General features: G+C 42.5%; 1 protein-coding gene and 1 long non-coding RNA gene across 4 annotated transcripts in view; both read left to right on the forward strand.

Annotated features, from left to right (window-relative positions):
* LOC139360455 (zinc finger protein 813-like) overlaps positions 1 to 15,225 on the forward strand; it is a 33,290-nt gene extending 18,065 nt beyond the window's left edge. For 2 of the 3 annotated variants that reach the window (XM_071087732.1, XM_071087731.1), the window contains one exon: positions 4,609 to 11,447. In XM_071087732.1, the coding sequence (XP_070943833.1) occupies positions 4,609 to 7,511 (2,903 nt within the window). In that variant the 3' untranslated portion in view covers positions 7,512 to 11,447. Of the gene's footprint in view, positions 1 to 4,608; positions 11,448 to 15,138 lie in introns of those variants that run through there. The other variant, XR_011617871.1, reaches the window with a different exon arrangement.
* A 44-nt stretch (positions 15,226 to 15,269) lies between these two features.
* LOC139360461 (uncharacterized) lies at positions 15,270 to 19,434 on the forward strand. The gene is made up of 2 exons (XR_011617874.1): positions 15,270 to 18,540; positions 18,651 to 19,434. It is a non-coding gene; the product is annotated as an uncharacterized lncRNA (long non-coding RNA).
* Positions 19,435 to 19,884: the final 450 nt, after the last annotated feature.

Genomic DNA, 19,884 nt, shown 5'->3' on the forward strand with positions numbered 1-19,884 from the left:
TCATTTCCTAATTTTTGGGTTTAATTCCATTTTTGTGTAGACATGCTTTGACTCCCTTCCTATTTACTTTTTTTCTTTCTTTGTTTATGCTGGAATCTCACTCTGTTGCCAAGGCTACAGTGCAGTGGTACGATCTTGGCTCACCACAGTGAGCTCCGCCTCTCAGGCTCAAATGATTCTTGTGCCCCAGTGGCTCATGCCTCTAATCCCAGCACTTTGGGAGGCCAAGGCAGGCAAATCACCTGAGGTCAGGAGTTCAAAACCAGCCTGGCTAACATGGCGAAACTCTGTCTCTACTAAAAATACAAAAATTAGCTGGACACCATGGTGGGCACGTGTAATCCTGCTGCTCAAGAGTCTAACCCAGGAGAGTTGCTTGAACCCAGGAGGTGGAAGTTGCAGTGAGCCAACATTACGCCACTGCACTCCAGCCTGGGTGACAGCACGAGACTCTGTCTCAAAAAAAAAAAAGAAAAAAAAATCATAACCTGCAAAAGCTATTCTTTATCCACTAGAACTCTTTATCTATGTCAGAATTATTTCTGTGTGTGTTGCATTTTCATTAACATATATGTACAGTGTTTTTTCATGCTTTTTTCTTCTAAATCACAGAAAAAAGTTGAATTATGGAGAAAAGGTACACTTATACCAGTTTCTGTATCTGTCCTTTTATTTGCCTATTCATGTATTTATTCATTTGTTGATGAGATGAAGTTTTGTTCTTGTCGCCCGTGCTGGAGTACAATGGCACAGTCTCGGGACACTCCAACCTCCAACTTGTGGGTTCAAGCGATTCTCCTGCCTCAGTGTCCCAAGTAGCTGGGATTACAGGCATGTGCCACCACGCCTGGCTAATTTTGTATTTTAATAGACACAGGGTTTCTCCTTTTTGGTCATGCTGGTCTTGAACCCCCATCCTCAAGTGATCCCTCAACCTTGGCCTCCTAAACTGCTGGGATTACAGATGTGAACCACCACGTCCAGCCTGTCTGTCATTTTATTTACCTTTACTGGAGAACTTTATATATGTTTGTGGGTTGGAGTTACTCTTTAGAGTTTTTTCATTTCTTTCTTTTTTTTATTCTTAAGACAGAGTCTCAGTCTGTCACCCAGGCTGCAGTGTGGTGGTGCGATCTTGGCTAACTGCAACATCTGCCTCCCAGATTCAAGTGATTCTTCTCCTTCAGTCTCCCAAGTAGCTGGGACTACAGGCACATGCCACCACACCTGGCTAATTTTTTCTTTTTTCTTTTTTTTCGGTAGAAACAGGGATTCACCCTGTTAGCCACGATGGTCTTGATCTCCATACCTCATGATCCTCCTGCCTCAGCCTCCCATAGTGCTGGAATTACAGGCATGAACCACCATGCCTGGCCAGCCTCGAAATTTTTAAAACACGTTATTGCTATAAATGGCTTCAAGTATTGCAAGATTTATAGAACAGGCTCTAAACTTCCTTTGTTTAATCAGATTTGTCAGCCTTTGGTGATGTTGATGATGAGATGCTCCTGTTCCTGACTCAATCATTTCACTGACAGAAGTAGCTTAGACTGGCCAGCCAAGGTGGCTCACACCTCTAATCCCAGTAGTTTGGGATGCCAAGGTGGGTGGATCACTTGAAGTCAGGAGTTTGAGACCAGTCTGGCCAACATGGTGAAACCTCAAATCTACTAAATACAAGAAATTGGCCAGGCGTGGTGGCTCAAGCCTGTAATTCCAGCACTTTGGGAGGCTGAGAGGGGCAGATCACCTGAGTTCAGGAGTTCAAGGCCAGCCTGGCCAACATGGTGAAACCCCGTCTCTACTAAAAATACAAAAATTAGCCAGGCGTGGTGGCACATGGCTGTTATCCCAAGTACTTGAGAGGCTGAGGCAGGAGAATCACTTGAACCGGGGAGGTGGAGGTTGTAGTGAGCCAAGATTGCCCCACAGCACTCCAGTCCAGGCGACAAAGTAAGACTCTGTGCTAAGGCAAGAGAATCTCTTGAGGCAAGAGAATCGTGCCACTACACTCCAGCCTGGGTGACAGAGTGTGACTCGGTCCCAAAAACAAACAGCAAAAGAGATAGCTTGAACTGGGAGGCTTCAGACATAGAAAATTATTTCTCATGAATTTGGAAAGGGGGAAATCCAAGAGCAAGGTGCCAGTCAAATTGTTCCTGGTGAGAGCCTTCTTCGTGGTTTAGCCCAGCCATCTTCCTGCCGTGTCCTGACATGGGGGAAAGACGAACAGGAAATGGGCTCCTTAATATCTCTTTTTATGAAAGCGCAAGACTTGTTCACCAGTATTCAACACCCATGACCAAATTCTCTCAAAGGCCGCATCTGCAGAACATCCTATTGGAGAATAAGAACTCTGAACACGGCTTTTTGACAATAGGAACATTCAGACCAGGGAGCCTGCATCATATTTTTTATGTTTTTATTGTGCAATTTGATTTATACAACGTTTTCTCTGATCTCAGTTTAAAAATTTTCCCAGTACACATTCTACGTTTTTTTTTTTTTTTTTTTTTTTTTTTTTTTTGGAGACAGAGTCTCGCTCTGTTGCCCAGGCTGGAGTGCAGTGGCCGGATCTCAGCTCACTGCAAGCTCCGCCTCCCGGGTCTACGCCATTCTCCTGTCTCAGCCTCCCGAGTAGCTGGGACTACAGGCGCCCGCCACCTCGCCCGGCTAGTTTTTTGTATTTTTTAGTAGAGACGGGGTTTCACTGTGTTAGCCAGGATGGTCTCGATCTCCTGACCTCATGATCCGCCCGTCTCGGCCTCCCAAAGTGCTGGGATTACAGGCTTGAGCCACCGCGCCCGGCCTACGTTTTATAATTTGTGAATAGTGAACTAGATAATTAAGGCCAACAATGCATACATATATAGAATTGCTGTATTGCCTGGCTGTTTTATAAATGTAGTTGTGACATCATAATTGCACCCTCTGACACTATTAGTCAATTATTTATTTATTTATTTATTTTGAGATGAAGTCTCACCCTCTCACTCAGGCTGGAGTGCCATGGTGCAATCTCGGCTCACTGCAACCTCCACCTCCTGGTTTAAAACGATTCTCCTGCCTCAGCCTTCCAAGTAGCTGAGATTACAGGCACCTGCCACCATACCCAGCAAATTTTTTTGTATTTTTAGTAGAGTTGGGATTTCACCATGTTGGCCAAGCTACTCTTGAACTCCTGACCTCATAATCCTCTCGCCTCAGCCTCCCAAAGTGCTGGGATTATAGACCTGAGCCACCATTCCCGGCCGTTAGTCAATTCTTATTCCTTATAATGTTGTGTACTTTTTGACATCATAAATCAGAAGGTAGTGATCTTAACATGTATTTCCATTCTTATGTTGTGTGCTGGTGGTAAGTAGAAGTTTGGCGTTTTTTTAAACAGCGAATTGTTTAGAATTTTGCAGGTTGTATAAATGTACTTATTATTTGCTTGCTGGTTTTATGGGTTACAATGTTTTACTAATTAATTTTTATATCTGTACATAAGGCTTTTCAGCATGTGGTATGCACAGTCCACTAGTTAATGTCACAAAGTGCCACCAGATGCTGTGGCTCACACATGTCATCCCAGGACTTTGGGAGGCTGAGGCGAGTGGATCACTTGAGGTGAAAAGTTTGAGACCAGCCTGGCCAGATGTTGAAACCCTATCTCTACTGAAAATACAAAAATTAGCCAAGCATGGTGGTGTGTGCCTGTAATCCCAAGTACATAGGAGGCTGAGGCAGGAGAATGGCTTGAACTCAAAAGGCGGAGGTTGCAGTGAGCCGAGATTGGGCCATTGAATTCCAACTGGTTATGACAGAGTGAAACTTCATCTCAAAAATATAAAAATAAAGAATTTTTTAAAAAATGTCATAACGTGCCTTTTCTGCAAGGACATAGGTAATTTCATGACAGTTATTCAGAAAAACATTGTATTAACTTTTGTTTTGTTTTGTTTTTTGAGATGGAGTCTCGCTTTGTCGCCCAGGCTGAAGTGCAGTGGTGCAATCTCGGCTCACTGCTACCTCTGCGTCTTGGGTTCAAATAATTCTTGTGCCTCAGCCTCCCGAGTAGGTGGGACTGCAGATGTGGGCCACCATGCCTGGCTAAATTTTGTAATCTTTTCTTATCTTCTCAGTGCTATGATTGTTTGACAATACAGAATTTCCATTGATTTTGGTTATCCTCACATGAGCTCGTTGTGGATTATTTACCAATATAGTATATCATGTGGTCCTGTAGCATTTATTTGTATACAGTAAATATGCTGTAAATATGAATAATATATACTTTACATTGATGTGACAGTGATATGTTTTTTACAAACTGTGAGACATTTTAGGGTCACAATGGAAAAATATTCCTTACTTTAGGCTACACGTTTGTGCCCTGTCATTGTTTTGTCACGATATTGGAAACCGGCTTCCGTAAAAGTAATTTGAAGCACATGTAACAGCTCTTTATTTGTTAAAGAATCTTATGCTTTTCTGTTCCTAAGCTTTGAGGGTCATGTTTGGAAAGTTTAAAATAAGTATTTTTGTGTGTGTCATATTTACACATTTCAGCATTATTTACCATCTGTACTTAATTTGAAACCATTTGGTGTTTATACTTTATAGATATCTCTTCCAAATGCACAATGAAGGAGGTCTTGTCAACAGCGCAAGGCAATAGAGAAGTGTTCCACACAGGGACATTGCAAAGACATGAAAGCCATCACATTGGAGATTTTTGCTTCCAGGATATTCATAAACATATTCATGATGTTGACTTTCAGTGGCAAGAAGATGAAAGAAATGACCATGAAGCACCCATGACAAAAATAAAAATGTTGACATGTAGTACAGACCGATATGATCAAAGTCATGCTGGAAACAAACCTATTAAAGATCAGTTTGGATTAAACTTTCATTCGCATCTGCCTGAACTGCACATATTCCACACCGAACAGAAAATTGATAATCAAGTTGAAAAGTCTATCAACGATGCTTCCTCAGTTTCATCTGCCCAAAGAATTTCTTGTAATCCCAAAACCCATATTTCTAATAACTATGGGAATAATTTCCTGAATACTTCATTACTCACACAAAAACAGGAAGTACAAGTGAGAGAAAGATCTTTCCAATGCAATAAGAGTGGGAAAGTCTATAATTATAGCTCACTCCTAAGGAAACATCAGATAATCCATTTAGGAGAGAAACCATTTAAATGTGATGTATGTGGCAAGGTCTTTAATCGGAAGCGAGACCTTGCATGCCATCATAGATGTCACACTGGTGAGAAACCTTACAAATGTGAAGAATGTGACAAAACTTTCCGTTTCAAATCAAGCCTTGAAAGACATAGGAGAATTCATGCTGGAGACAAACTGTACAAGTGTAATGAGTGTGGCAAGACCTTTAGTCTGAAGTCATACTTTATGTGCCATCGTAGACTTCATACTGGAGAGAAACTTTACAAATGTGAAGAATGTGACAAAGCTTACCGTTTCAAATCAAACCTTGGAATACATAAGAAAATTCATACTGAAGAGAATCCTTACAAGCATAATGAGTGTGGCAAGACTTTCAGCTGGATGTCATCCCTTACATGCCATCATAGACTTCCTACTGGAGAGAAACCTTACAAATGTGAAGAATGTGACAAAGCTTTCTGTTTGAAATTAGACCTTGAAGGACATAGCAGAATTCATACTGGAGGGAAACCATACAAGTGTAATGAGTGTGGCAAGACCTTTACTCAGAAGTCATCCCTTACATGCCATCGTAGACATCATACTGGAGAGAAACCTTACAAGTGTAATGACTGTGGCAAGACCTTTAGTCAGAAGTCATACCTTACATGCCATCGTAGACTTCATACTGGAGAGAAACCTTACAAGTGTAATGAGTGTGGCAAGACCTTTAGTCAGAAGTCATCCCTTACATACCATCGTAAACTCCATACTGGAGAGAAACCTTACAAGTGTAATGACTGTGGCAAGACCTTTAGTCAGAAGTCATACCTTACAGACCATCATAGACTTCATACTGGAGAGAAACCTTACAAATGTGAAGAATGTGACAAAGCTTTCCGTTTCAAATCAAGCCGTGACAGACATAGGAGAATTCATGCTGGAGAGAAACTGTACAAGTGTAATGAGTGTGGCAAGACCTTTAGTCTGAAGTCATACCTTACATGCCATCGTAGACTTCATACTGGAGAGAAACCTTGCAAATGTGAGGAATGTGACGAAGCTTACAGTTTCAAATCGAACCTTGGAATACATAAGAAAATTCATACTGAAGAGAATCCTTACAAGTGTAATGAGTGCAGCAAGATCTTCAGCTGGATGTCATCCCTTACGTGCCATCGTAGACTTCCTACTGGAGAGAAACCTTACAAGTGTAATGAGTGTGGCAAGACCTTTACTCGGAAGTCATCCCTTACGTGCCATCGTAGACTTCATACCGGAGAGAAACCTTACAAGTGTAATGATTGTGGCAAGACCTTTAGTCATAAGTCATCGCTTACATGCCATCGTAGACTTCATACGGGAGAGAAACCTTACAAGTGTAATTACTGTGGCAAGACCTTTAGTCAGAAGTCACGCCTTACATACCATCATAGACTTCATACTGGAGAGAAACCTTACAAGTGTAATGACTGTGGCAAGACCTTTACTCAGAAGTCACACCTTACGTGCCATCATAGAATTCATACTGGAGAGAAACCTTACAAGTGTAATGACTGTGGCAAGACCTTTAGTCAGAAGTCACGCCTTACATGCCATCGTAGACTTCATACTGGAGAGAAACCTTACAAATGTGAGGAATGTGACAAAGCTTACAGTTTCAAATCAAACCTTGGAATACATCAGAAAATTCACACTGAAGAGAATCCTTACAAGTGTACTGAGTGTGGCAAGACCTTCAGCTGGATCTCATCCTTTACGTGCCATCATAGACTTCCTACTGGAGAGAAACCTTACAAATGTGAAGAATGTGACAAAGCTTTCCATTTGAAATTAGACCTTGAAGGACATAGGAGACATACTGGAGAGAAACCATACAAGTGTAATGAGTGTGGCAAGACCTTTACTCGGAAGTCATCCCTTACATGCCATTGTAGACTTCATACTGGAGAGAAACCTTACAAGTGTAATGAGTGTGGCAAGACCTTTACTCATAAGTCAGCGCTTACATGCCATCGTAGACGTCATACGGGAGAGAAACCTTACAAGTGTAATGAGTGTGGCAAGACCTTTAGTCAGAAGACACCCCTTACATGCCATCGTAGACTTCATACTGGAGAGAAACCTTACAAGTGTAATGAGTGTGGCAAGACCTTTAGTCAGAAGTCATACCTTACATGCCATCATAGACTTCATAGTGGAGAGAAACCTTACAAGTGTAATGAATGTGGTAAGGTTTTTAATCACCAAGGACACCTTGCACGTCATCATAGAATTCATACTGGAGTGAAACCTTTGGAATGCAAACCATGTGACAAAGTTTACAGTCGCAAATCAAGCCTGGAATGACAGGAGAATTCATACTGGAGAGAAAGCTTACAAATATGAAGAATGTCAGAAAGTTTTCAGTCGCACATCAAACCTGGAAAGACACAGGAGAATTCATACTGGAGAGAAACCATAAAAATGTAAGTTTGTGACAAGGCTTTCAGGCATGATTCACACCTGGCACAATATCCTAGGATTAACACTGGAGATAAACCTTACAAGTGTAATCAGCGTGACAGTCTTTAGTGGGCAGTCAACACTTGTTTACCATCAGGCAATCCATGGTGTAAGAAAACTTTACTAATGCAATGATTGTCACAAAGTTTTCAGTAACCCTACCGACATTGTGAATCATTGGAGAATCCATAATGAAGATAGATCATACTAGTGTAATAAATTTGGCAAACTTTTCAGACATCGTTCATACCTTACGGTTCATCAGCAAACTCATGCTGGAGAGAAACTTACAAATGTCATGACTGTGGCAAGGTCTTCAGTCAAGCTTCATCTTATGCAAAACATAGGAGAATTCATACAAGAGAAAAACTTCACAAGTGTGATGTTTGTGGCAAAGCCTTCACTTCACACTTCATTAGACGTCAGAGAATGCATACTGGACAGAAATCTTAGAAATGTCATCAATGTGCCAAGGTCTTCAGTCTGAGTTCTCTCCTTGCAGAATATCAGAAAATTCATGTTGGAGGTAGTTGTGCCAAATGCAATGAGTAGAGTAAACGATCAAGCATTAATTGACATTAGAGTCAATTCAGCATTGACTTGAGTTTGAGTTGACTTAACGTTGAGTTCAAGCATTAATTGACCTTAAAGTGTTTATCTTAAGAGGATTGGGCCAGGCACAGTGGCTCACATCTGTAATCCAAGTGCTTTGGGAGGCCAAGTTGGGTAGACCACTTGAGGTCAGGAGTTTGAGATCAGCCTGGCCAACAGATGTGAACCATCTTCCCAGCCTCTTTTTTGTGTCTTTAACAAAAACTGATAGGGATTTTTATGGGTATCGTGTTGAATCTAAATAACATTGGGTTATATAATCATTTAACAATATTAATTTTTCCAATCAATATGGGTTGTAGCTCTTACGTTTTTAATCATTTCAATCAATGTTTATAGATTTCAAGGTACAAACTTCTGACTTTTTACGTTTATTTCTAAGTATTTCTTTTTTTTTTTTTTTTGAGGCGGAGTCTCACTCTGTTGCCTAGGCTGGAGTGCAGTGGCGCGATCTCGGCTCACTACAAGCTCCGCCTCCTGGGTTCACGCCATTCTCCTGCCTCAGCCTCCCAATTCGCTGGGACTACAGGTGCCCGCCACCATGCCCAGCTAATTTTTTGTATTTTTTAGTAGAGATGGGGTTTCACTGTGTTAGCCAGGATGGTCCCGATCTCCTGACCTCTTGATCCGCCTGCCTCGGCCTCCCAGAGTGCTGGGATTACAGGCGTCAGCCACTGCACCCACCAGTATTTCTTTCCTTAAGTTCTCCAGCAAATGGAAGTGTCTTAAAGTTTTCTTTTAAAATTGTTTATTGTTAGAGTATGGAAATTCAACTAATTTTTGGTGCTGATAATGTATTGTGCAAATCTACTGAATATGTTACCTAGTTCCAGTAGTATTTTGGTTGACTCTTTGTGATTTTCTGCATAGAAGATCATGTCATCTACAAACAAATATTTTTACTTCTTTTGTTCCAATTTGGATGAGTTTTATTTCCTCTGCTATTTCACTGCTCTGGCTAGGACAGCCAGTATTGATTGAATAGAAGGGGTGAGAGAATTCTTGCATCATGTGAGATCCTACAGGAAAAGCATTCCATTTTCCCTGCTTGACTGTTTACTCATTGGTCATTTCACAGATGATCTTTCTATTGTTGAGTTAAATTTCCTTCTCTATCTATTTTGTTTAGGATTTCTATGATGACTGGATTTTGAATTATGTGAAATGCTTTTTATCCATCTATTGAGATGATGTGGTTTTCATCATTCATTCTGTTCGAGTGATATATCACATTGATTTGCTTGAATATGTTGAACCATCCTTGCATCCCAGAAATAAGTGGCACTTCAATATCTACAGTTTTTAAATGTCCTCTTTAATACAGTTTTCTAGTACAAGGGATCTTGAAGATGTTCATGGAAAAATATGTATTATGAGAAAATTGTGCATGAATTTCAGTTTTTGCAACAAAATAACCTGGTACAAGTCTGTTATAACAAGTCTGAACACACTCTAGTTTATGGCACTCAGAAGGATAAGACATGAGTTTGAAAAGAGACTCTATCAAAGCAATATAAATTCTGCTAAAATTGAAACAAGAAGAAATATCAAATTTATGATGAGATCAGATGCAGTGTCTCAGGCCTGTAATCCCAGCACTTTCAGAGGCCAAGACAGGTGGGTCACGTGAGCCCACGTGTTCAAAACTAGCCTGGGCAACATGGTGAAACCACTTTGTCTAGAAAAAATACAAAAATTAGCTGGGCATGGTGGCATATGACTGCAGGGCCAGCTACTGTGGAGTCTGTGGTGGGAGGATGGCTTCAGCCTGGGAGGTCGAGGCTGCGGTGAGCGGTGGTCATGACACTGCACTCCAGCATGGGAGTTATTAAGGACATTTCCCTTTTGCCTGGAGAGCCACCAATCGCTGTTCCCACGGGTGTTTTTGGACCCTTGCTGCCTGACTCTGTTGGTTTATTGCTCAGTCCCTCAAGCTTAAATTTAAAAGGTGCTCAGGTACATACTGGTGTGATTGATTCTGATTACTCTGGGGAAATACACATTATTGTTAGTTCTACAGTTCCTTGGCAAGCTTCTGCAGGAGATCGAATTGCTCAACTTCTTCTGCCATACATTCTACTCAGATCCAGTTCTCATAGAAGAATTGGAGGTTTTGGGAGTACAGATAATCACGGTAAAGCGGTTTACTGGGCTAACAAAATTTCTGACACCCGACCTGTTTGTTCCATGCATATACAGGGAAAGAAATTCGAGAGCATGATTGACACGAGTGCTGTTGTTTCCATTATTGCTTTACATCAATGGCCTCATGACTGGCCCAAAGGATGCACATCCACCGGGTTCGTGGGAGTTGGTCAGGCCTCCGAGGCTTATGAAAGTTCCACTATTTTATGTTGTCATGGCCTGGAGGGACAGACTGGTACTATTCTGTAGGGAGACCCCCTGAAACTATTTCTATGGAATAAAAGATGAAATGCTCCTGATTATTGTAAATACAAAATTGCATGCAGGATTGCATAAAGACAATGCCAGGTTGGACTGCCAGAATGAGCCAAGGGCTTGTGATGTGCCTCCCCCTGCAGAGAGCCTATGAATGGACGTGCAGTCAGGGAGGTTTTACATCACCAAGATTCCTATCCCAGAAAAGCAGATGTTCATAGCTCTGGGAATGGAATGCGACCCTTGTGGAGAGCCTATAAACGGACACATGAGGGGTGCCTGTGTGTCCATATGGATAAGATAGGGCTATAAATGCCCTCATCTTGCCACGGCCCTTCTAGACCTCTTCAGGGTTAAGGCATACTCCCTTATGAGAATTTGTGGTCTAACTGGTTGTCTAGCTTTATGTCCTGTTTCTATGGATTGTTTGTAACCAGCTTTTGCTGCAACTGTTATTGCTGATTAATATCTTGCTAGTCATAGGTTATGGAAAGACAGTGCTTCTGTTTTAAGGCTCTGTTAGAAATTACTGATGCACACATATTGTAAATTCTTACCTCTGTATACTGTACTTCTACATACAGATGTTATGTTAAAGAATTACTTCATCCCCACATGACCATCTCACCTCATAATCAAATGACCCTAAATCCCTCACTAACCTACCCCCACCCTTACTAAACTTAATAATAAATGCTGGCATATCCAGTGCATTGGCAGCACCGCGGGACCAGAAGGCAGTGAGCCCCCTGGACCCAGCTTTCACTATCTTGTGTGTGTCTGTTATTTCTTTGATCTGCCTGGGAACAAAGAGGGAGCCCCGTTGCATTGCAGGCTACTGGCCAGATCCCGCAATACTATTCGACCTCTAATTACACCTATTCCAGTTAATCTCTGGGGAAGAGATCTTTTACAACAGTGGATGCACAAATTTCATTTCCACATGCTACTTACAGTGAGCAAAGTAAAAACATTATGGAAAAAATGGGATTTGTTCAAGGTACTGGTCTGGGGAAATCAGCCCGGGGTATTACTGAACCTATTCAACTTTCCTATAAATTTGACCCCAAAGGGCTTGGTTATTTTTAGAAGCAGTCACTATCAAGCCTCCAGATCTAGCCAGGCATGGTGGCTCACACCTGTAATCCCAGCACTTTGGGAGGCCGAGGCAGGTGGATCACCTGAGGTCGGGAGTTCAAGACCAGCCTGACCAACATGGAGAAACCCCTGTCTCTACTAAAAATACAAAATTAGCCAGGGTGGTGGCGCATGCCTGTAATCCCAGCTACTCGGGAGGCTGAGGCAGGAGGATCGCTTGAACCTGGGAGGCGGAGGTTGCAGTGAGCCGAGATTGCGCCATTGCACTCCAGCCTTGGCAAAAAGAGCGAAACTGTCTTGAAAAAAAAAAAAGCCTCCAGATCCCATCCCTTTAACTTGGAAAACTCAGAAACTGGTTTGGGTGGATCAGTGGCCACTCCCAAAAAAATAAGCCGGAGGTGCTCCATAATTTAGTCCTGGAACAGTTAGAATTGGGACACATTGAGGAATGTTTTTCTCCATGGAATTCACCTGTCTTTGCTATCCAAAAGAAACCTGGAAAATGGAGGACGCTCACTGATCTCAGGGCAGTTAATGCAGTACTTCAACTATGGGGATGTTGCAACCTGGTTTCCTCTCCCCCTCCATGCTCCCTGAGTATTGGCCTCTAATCATCATAGATCTTAAAGATTGCCTTTTTAACATTCCACTAGCCTCTCAGGACTTTGACAAATTTGCTTTTACGGTTCTTTCCCTCAACGATATCACTCCAGCTGCATGCCTCCATTGGAAAGTCTTGCTACAGGGCATGCATAACAGTCCCACGATTTGTCAGTACTTTGTGGGGCACGTGCTTCACCCAGTTAGGGATCAGTTTTCCCAATGTTACTTCATTCGCTATATGAATGATATTCTCTGCGTGGCCCCCACGTACGCCATTTTGATTTCCTACTTTTCTGTGATTCAATAGGCCATTTCAGATGCAGGTTTGACTATTGCACAGAGAAAATTCGAACTTCTCCTTTTCAATATTGGGGCATGCAATTAGAAGACAAGGTGATTAAACCACAAAAGGTCCAGCTTAGGAGAGACTCCTTAAAAACTTTAAATGACTTTCAAAAATTACTTGGGCGGGGCGCAGTGGTTCACGCCTGTAGTCCCAGCACTTTGGGAGGCCGCGGTGGGTGGATCACGAGGTCAGGAGATTGAGACCATCCTGGCTAACACGGTGAAACCCTGTCTTTACTGAAAATACAAAAATTCGCTGGGGGTGGTGGTGGGCACCTGTAGTCCCAGCTACTTGGGAGGCTGAGGCAGGAGAATGGCATGAACCTGGACGCAGAGCTTGCAGTGAGCGGAGATCGTGCCACTGCACTCCAGCCTGGGCGACAGAGCGAGACTCCGTCTCAAAAAAAAAAAAAAAAATTACTTGGAGATATTAATTGGATTTGCCCTTCTTTGGGCATCCCTACATATGCTATGTCTCACCTGTTAACCACATTACAAGGGGATCCAGATTTGCACAGTAAAAGGTTCCTCACACGTGAAACTGAGTCTGAGTTATGATTGGTTGGACAAACAGTGCAATGGTCTCAGTTCACTAGATTCAATCCCAAATTACCTTTTATTATTTTAATTTTTCCCACTGAACATTCTCCAACAGGAATTATTACTCAAGAACAGGATTTAATTGAATGGTGTTTTCTTCCCCATAACTCTCTAAGGACACTTACTATTTACCTTGACCAAATTTCTAACCTTATTGGACAAGCCTGCTCCCATCTTTTTATTACTTTCGGGACAGAAATCTCGAAAAAATTATTGTTCCATTAAACCGTCAACAAGTTTGACAAGCTTTTTTTTTTTTTTTTTTTTTTTTTGAGACGGAGTCTCGCTCTGTCGCCCAGGCTGGAGTGCAGTGGCGCGATCTCGGCTCACTGCAAGCTCCGCCTCCCGGGTTCCCGCCATTCTCCTGCCTCAGCCTCCCGAGTAGCTGGGACTACAGGCGCCCACAACCGCGCCCGGCTAATTTTTTGTATTTTTAGTAGAGACGGGGTTTCACCGTGGTCTCCATCTCCTGACCTTGTGATCCGCCCGCCTCGGCCTCCCAAAGTGCTGGGATTACAGGCGTGAGCCACCGCGCCCGGCAAGTTTGACAAGCTTTTACAAACTGTTGCTTGGCAAGTAAATCTGGCCAGGTTCCCTGGTATAATTGACAATCATTACCCTAATGTAATATTGTTCCAGTTCCTAAAACTCGCTTCCTGGATTTTACCTAACATTACTAAAAGTACTCCACTAACTGGAGCTGTTACTCTTTTTACTGACGCTTCCTCTCATGGCTGTGCTGCATACACAGGGCCACAAGAATGCGTTCTTAACACAGGATCTATTTCTCTACAGCGAGCTGAAATTATCGCTGTTACGGCTGTCCTTGAGGATTTTCTCAACCTGTCAACATTGTTTCCAATTCTGCATACGTCGTGCATGTTATGCACAACATAGAAACGGCGCTAATTACGTTTTCCCTGATGAAAGTTTACTTTCACTTTTTCAAAGGTTTCAGGCAATTCTCAGAGCGCACTCTGCTCCCTTTTACATTACTTATATTCGAGCTCATACATCTCTTCCAGGACCTCTTTTGGCAGCCAACGCCAGAATTGATGCTTTAGTTGCACCCATTTTTACCGCCGTGCAAAATTTTTATGCCCTAACTCATGCCAATGCTGCAGGACTCTGAAGCAAGTTCCTCCTCTCAAGTTCCTCCTCTCACTTAAAATTAACAAGTGTTAATTTTACAGCCGCTTCCCTCGGGAGTTAATCCTCGAGAACTTTCCCCCAACGCCGTCTGGCAAATGGACATAACCCACTTTCCAGCTTTTGGGAGATTTTCTTTCCTGCATGTTAACAGTGGACACATTTTCCCTCTTCCTCGGGGCTATGTGCCAAACAGGAGAAAGTACTACTCATGTTAAACGACATGTGCTTTCCTGTTTCTCAGTTATGGGCTGCCCCACCAAGCTTAAAGCTGATAATGGTCCCAGCTATACCAGCATTGCCTTTAAGAAGTTCACTCAAGCATGGGACATTAATCACACTACTGGAATTCCCTATAATTCTCAAGGACAGGTGCTGGTGGAATGAGCTAATAAATCTCTCAAAGACCAGCTTTGCAAGCAAGATAACAAAAAGAAAGGGGATGCCAGTGCTCCCCATGCTCAGATAAATTTAGCTCTGTTCACATTAAATTTTTAAAATTTGGCTAAGAACCAACCTTTCACAGCAGCAGAACGACACTTTACTGGTAACAAATTTGACCCACAAAAAGGCAAGAGAGTATGGTGGAAGGACACAAAAACTAATAAATGGGAATTAAGCACTGTAATAACATGGCATAGGGGTTTTGCTTGTGTCTCCCCAGGAAAGGACCAACAAACTGTTTGGGTTCCCTCCCGTCAGCTGAAATTGTACCATGACTCCAGTCTTGAAGAACCATCAGAAACAAAAGGCGAACAGCCTCCGGAAATCGAAACTCAAGGCTCATCACCTGACTAATAAAATTTGTAATCTTAACTTCACATCACAGCCTTGCCCTACAACTCCCAATACAAAAAATTCCACCTCGCTGACATGGGGTCAGATAAAAGTAATGTTCGAAGAGGCTGAGAGACACCTACAGGACAAAGGGATTCCAAAAACTACAGGTAATATTATCTTGGCTGCCTTTCTGGTAGTTACTTAGTGTTAAGTATACCTGGGGCTACAGCAACTCACAATTACACCTACTGGGCATATGTCCTGTTTCTCCCTCTTATTCGATCTGTTTCATGGATGGATTCCTCAGTGGAGGTTTGTACTAATGACAGTGCATTCATGCTGGTCCCTAATGATGACAGATTTCAGGTTCAACCAGATGAAGCACGAATGCCTTTTAATGTGTCCATGGGATATAGATTTCCACCATTGTGCATAGGAATTGCACCTGGCTATTTGGCATTCTCTAATCAAAATTGAATGTGGACTGTACCGGCCTCCAGTAATGATTCTTATCAGGTGCATAATGTTTTGAGTAGTAATTCTTTTCAGGATCTGACCGTTAAAATAAATTCATTTGAGGAACCGAGAATTCCTGTCACAGTAAAACACAATAAAACACAAGGATTGTCAGACTCTTTAAAAGACACTATAAAGGCAGCTTTAGTAATTGGAAACATCCTATGGAGTGACTGCAACGCCCCAACACCGGCAGTGCCACAGAGTCCTGTCACAGGGACTGTCATTGACTGGGCCCCAAAAGGGTATATTGGCGAGATTGCTCTGAGCAAAATACCCAAAGTTCAGAGTTTAACTACTTAATCGATTATGAAGAAGAAGGCTGGCAGTCCTAAAAAAAGAAGAAATGGGTGTCTCCTTACCCGTTCAAATGGTTGGACAAGGGCATTGTTCCTCCTAGGCCAAAAATGATTCATCCTATACTTACCCCAGAACATCCTGAATTGTGGAAGTTGGCTGAAGCCTTATCTGGAATCAGATTATGGAATGTAGCTTATCAAAAAATTCTTACAAATACCAAAACAAACATGTATAAGGTCACTTTAATTTCTGATGCGGTGGTACCCATGAGGAGCTGTGTTAAACCACTATATATGTTATTGGTTGGAAACATAATTATCATCCCTGATACCCAAACTGTTGAATGCAATAATTGCAAATTGTTTATGTGTATTGATGCTACATTTGACCCAAAAACAAGTGTTCTCCTGGTCAGAGCCAGGGAATGGGTATGGATACCAGTTTCTTTACACCGCCCCTGGGAATCTTCTCCTTCTATTCATATAGTCAATGAAGTCCTTAAAGGGATCCTTAAAAGAACTAGGAGATTCATTTTTACACTCATTGCTGTGATTGCAGGTTTAATTGCTGTTACAACAGCGGCTACTGCTGGAGTAGCCATTCCTAACTCAGTCCAGACTGCCCATTATGTGGAAACATGGCAAAAGAAGTCCACCGACTTTGGAATTCTCAGGCTGAGACTGATCAAAAACTGGCCAATCAAATTAATGACCTCCACCAGAGTGTAATCTGGTTGGGAGACAGAATGATGAATTTAGCACACTGAATGCAACTACAATGTGATTGGAATACACTGATTTTTGCATAACACCTTATGCTTACAGAGAAGATCAACATAGTTGGGAAAAGGTCCAAAGGCATCTAAAAGCCTGGGATGATCATTTAACCTTAGATATTTCAACACTTAAGGAACAAATTTTTGAGGCTTCCCAGGCTCACTTAACTACCATTCCTGGTTCTGACATATTTGAAACAATTACAAAAGGACTACCTGATATAAATCTTTTCAAGTGGATCAAGCCCATTGGAGGTTCACTTTTGTTATTGGCATTACTAATACTGGTGTGTTTATGTCGTTTGCTTTTAGTCTGCAAGTGTCTCCACGGAGTCTGATGAAAAGCTCGAAGCCAGCGACAAGCAATGATGGCAATGACAATCCTAATCAATAAAAAGGGGAGAGATGTGGGTGAAAGATTACCTAGGTGCCAAGGCAAGAGACCGAAGGCACGAACTGTGTCAGAATTTAATAAAGAAAATAGTTAGAATAAGAATAGTCATAATACAAATTAGATATAGAGATGATCATGGACAATTATCAATCACTATTACAAACATTATTAATCACTAGCTTTTAATATTACTCTATATTGCACTGCTAAGATAACATAGGAATAACCAGTGGGTATAGGGTCAGGTGCTGAAAGGACATTGTGAGAAGTGACCTAGAAGGCAAGAGGTGAGCCTTCTGTCATGCCGGCATAAGGGCCACTTGAGGGCTCCTTGGTGAAGCGGTAACGCCAGTGTCTGGGAAGGCACCCGTTACTGAGCAGACTGCGAAAGGGAGTCTCCTTTCCTTGGAGGAGTCAGGGAACGCTCTGCTCCACCAGCTTCTTGTGGAAGGCTGGATATTATCCAGGCCTGCCCGTAGTCATCCGGAGGCCTAAACCCCTCCCTGTGGTGCTGTGCTTCAGTGGTCACGCTCCTTGTCCACTTTCATGTTCCTCCCGTACTCCTGGTTCCTCTTTGAAGTTTGTAGTAAACAGCGGTAGCAGAAATAGTGAAAGTCTTAAAATCTTTGATCTTTCTTGTAAGTGCATAGAAGAAAACGCTGATGTATGCTGCCTGCTCTCTCTGCTTTGGCTACCTAAAAGTGTAGGGCCCCCTGTCCTATGATCACGTGACTTGCTTCACCTTATCAGTCATTTAGATTCACCCTCCTTACCCTGCCCCCTTGTCTTGTATGCAATAAATATCAGTGCGCCCAGCCGTTAGGGGCCACTACCGGTCTCTACATCTTTTTTTTTTTTTCTGAGATGGAGTTTCACTCTTGTTGCCCAGGCTGGAGTGCAATGGCACGATCTCGGCTCACCGCAACCTCCACCTCCCAGGTTCAAGTGATTCTCCTGCCTCAACCTCCCTAGTAGCTGGGATTATAGGCATGTGCCACCACACCCTGCTAATTTTGTATTTTCAGTAGAGACTAGTTTCTCCATGTTGGTCAGGCTGGTCTTGAACTCCCAACCTCAGGTGATCTGCCCGCCTAGACCTCCCAAAGTGCTGGGATTACAGGCGTGAGCCATCGTGCCCAGCCCAGTCTCCGCGTCTTGATGGAAGTGGTCCTGTGGGCCCAGCTGTTTTCTCTTTATCTGTTTGTCTTGTGTCTTTATTTATTACAGTCTCTCGTCTCTGCACACGGGGAGAACACCAGCTAAGCCCCGTAGGGCTGGACCCTACACAGACTAAACAAAAGGTATTTAAATATTCAAAGTGAAAAAATTGCAACATGGAAACCAGGTACTTACAAAGATGTGGCAGGCTAGTTTTACATTTAAAATGCTCATAAAAATATGTATTTGTCAGGCAGGGTGCGATGGCTCATGCCTGTAATCCCAGCACTTTCGGAGGCTGAAGCGGTTGGATCACAAGGTCAGGAGTTCAAGACCAGCTGGGCCAACATGGTGAAACCCCGTCTCTACAAAAAATAAAAAAATTAGCTGGGCATGGTCGTGCACTCCTGTAATCCCAGCTACTCGGGAGGGTGAGGCAGGAGAATCACTTGAACCTGGGAGACAGAGGTTGCAGCGAGCAGCTGAGATCATGTCACTGCACTCCAGCCTAGGCAACACCACGAGACTCTGTCTCAAAGAACAAAATGAAAACAAAATTAGCTAGGCGTGGTGGTGTCTGCCTGTAATCCCAGCTACTTGGGAAGGTGAGGCAGGAGAACTGCTTGAATCCGAGAGGTGTAGTTTGCAGTGAGCCGAGATCGCACCACTGCACTCCAGTCTGGGTGAGAGAGCGAGACTTCATCTTAAAAAAAAAAAAAAAAGAATTTTTCTGTAAATAGAAAGACTAAGCAGCCCCAGAGCTAAGACCTCCTTGGATCATTGCCCCTTTATATCAAGTGATAAAGTAACCTTCCTTGAAGTATATCAATCCATCACCAATCAACTTGCTGCACCCTATCCTACCCACTGGTCTTGAATGGAAAATGTGGTGATTCTGCTAAAGCTTCTCTGTCTTTCCCTGTGTGTGAAAACTTAACATCTCTACTTGGGAACGCTGATCCCATTCATTTGGAGTTGATGTTTCCAGGTGGCTATCCTCACGCTTTGTGTTCAAATAAACTCTGTATTTAATCATATATTCTAAATTTTATTATTTACTACTGACATCAGTTTCTGTCAGATTGTAGGAGCCTCACCAGAGAGGGCAACTGTCACCATGGTGCAAAATTCACACTTGTCAAAAAGACCTGGGTTAGGGTTTCTCCCCCTCCCTCAGAATGAAGCTAATTAGCTGAGACAGATGGTCACCTCCTATGGGCAAAAGATTGCCTAGATGCTGAGGCAAGAGACTGAAGGCACAAACTGTCTCAGTATAATATAATAAAGAAAATAGTTAGAATAAGAATAGTCAAATATAAGTTAGATATAGAGATGATCACGGACAATTATCAATCATTATTGTAAACATTATTAATCATTAGCTTTTAATATTACTCTCTGTTGCATTACCAATACAACCTAGGAATAACCAGCAGGTGTAGGGTGAGGTAATGAAGGGACATTGTGAGAAGTGACCTAGAAGGCAA

The sequence above is a fragment of the Macaca nemestrina genome, chromosome 20, assembly GCF_043159975.1.
Source record: "Macaca nemestrina isolate mMacNem1 chromosome 20, mMacNem.hap1, whole genome shotgun sequence".
NCBI lineage: Eukaryota > Metazoa > Chordata > Mammalia > Primates > Cercopithecidae > Macaca > Macaca nemestrina.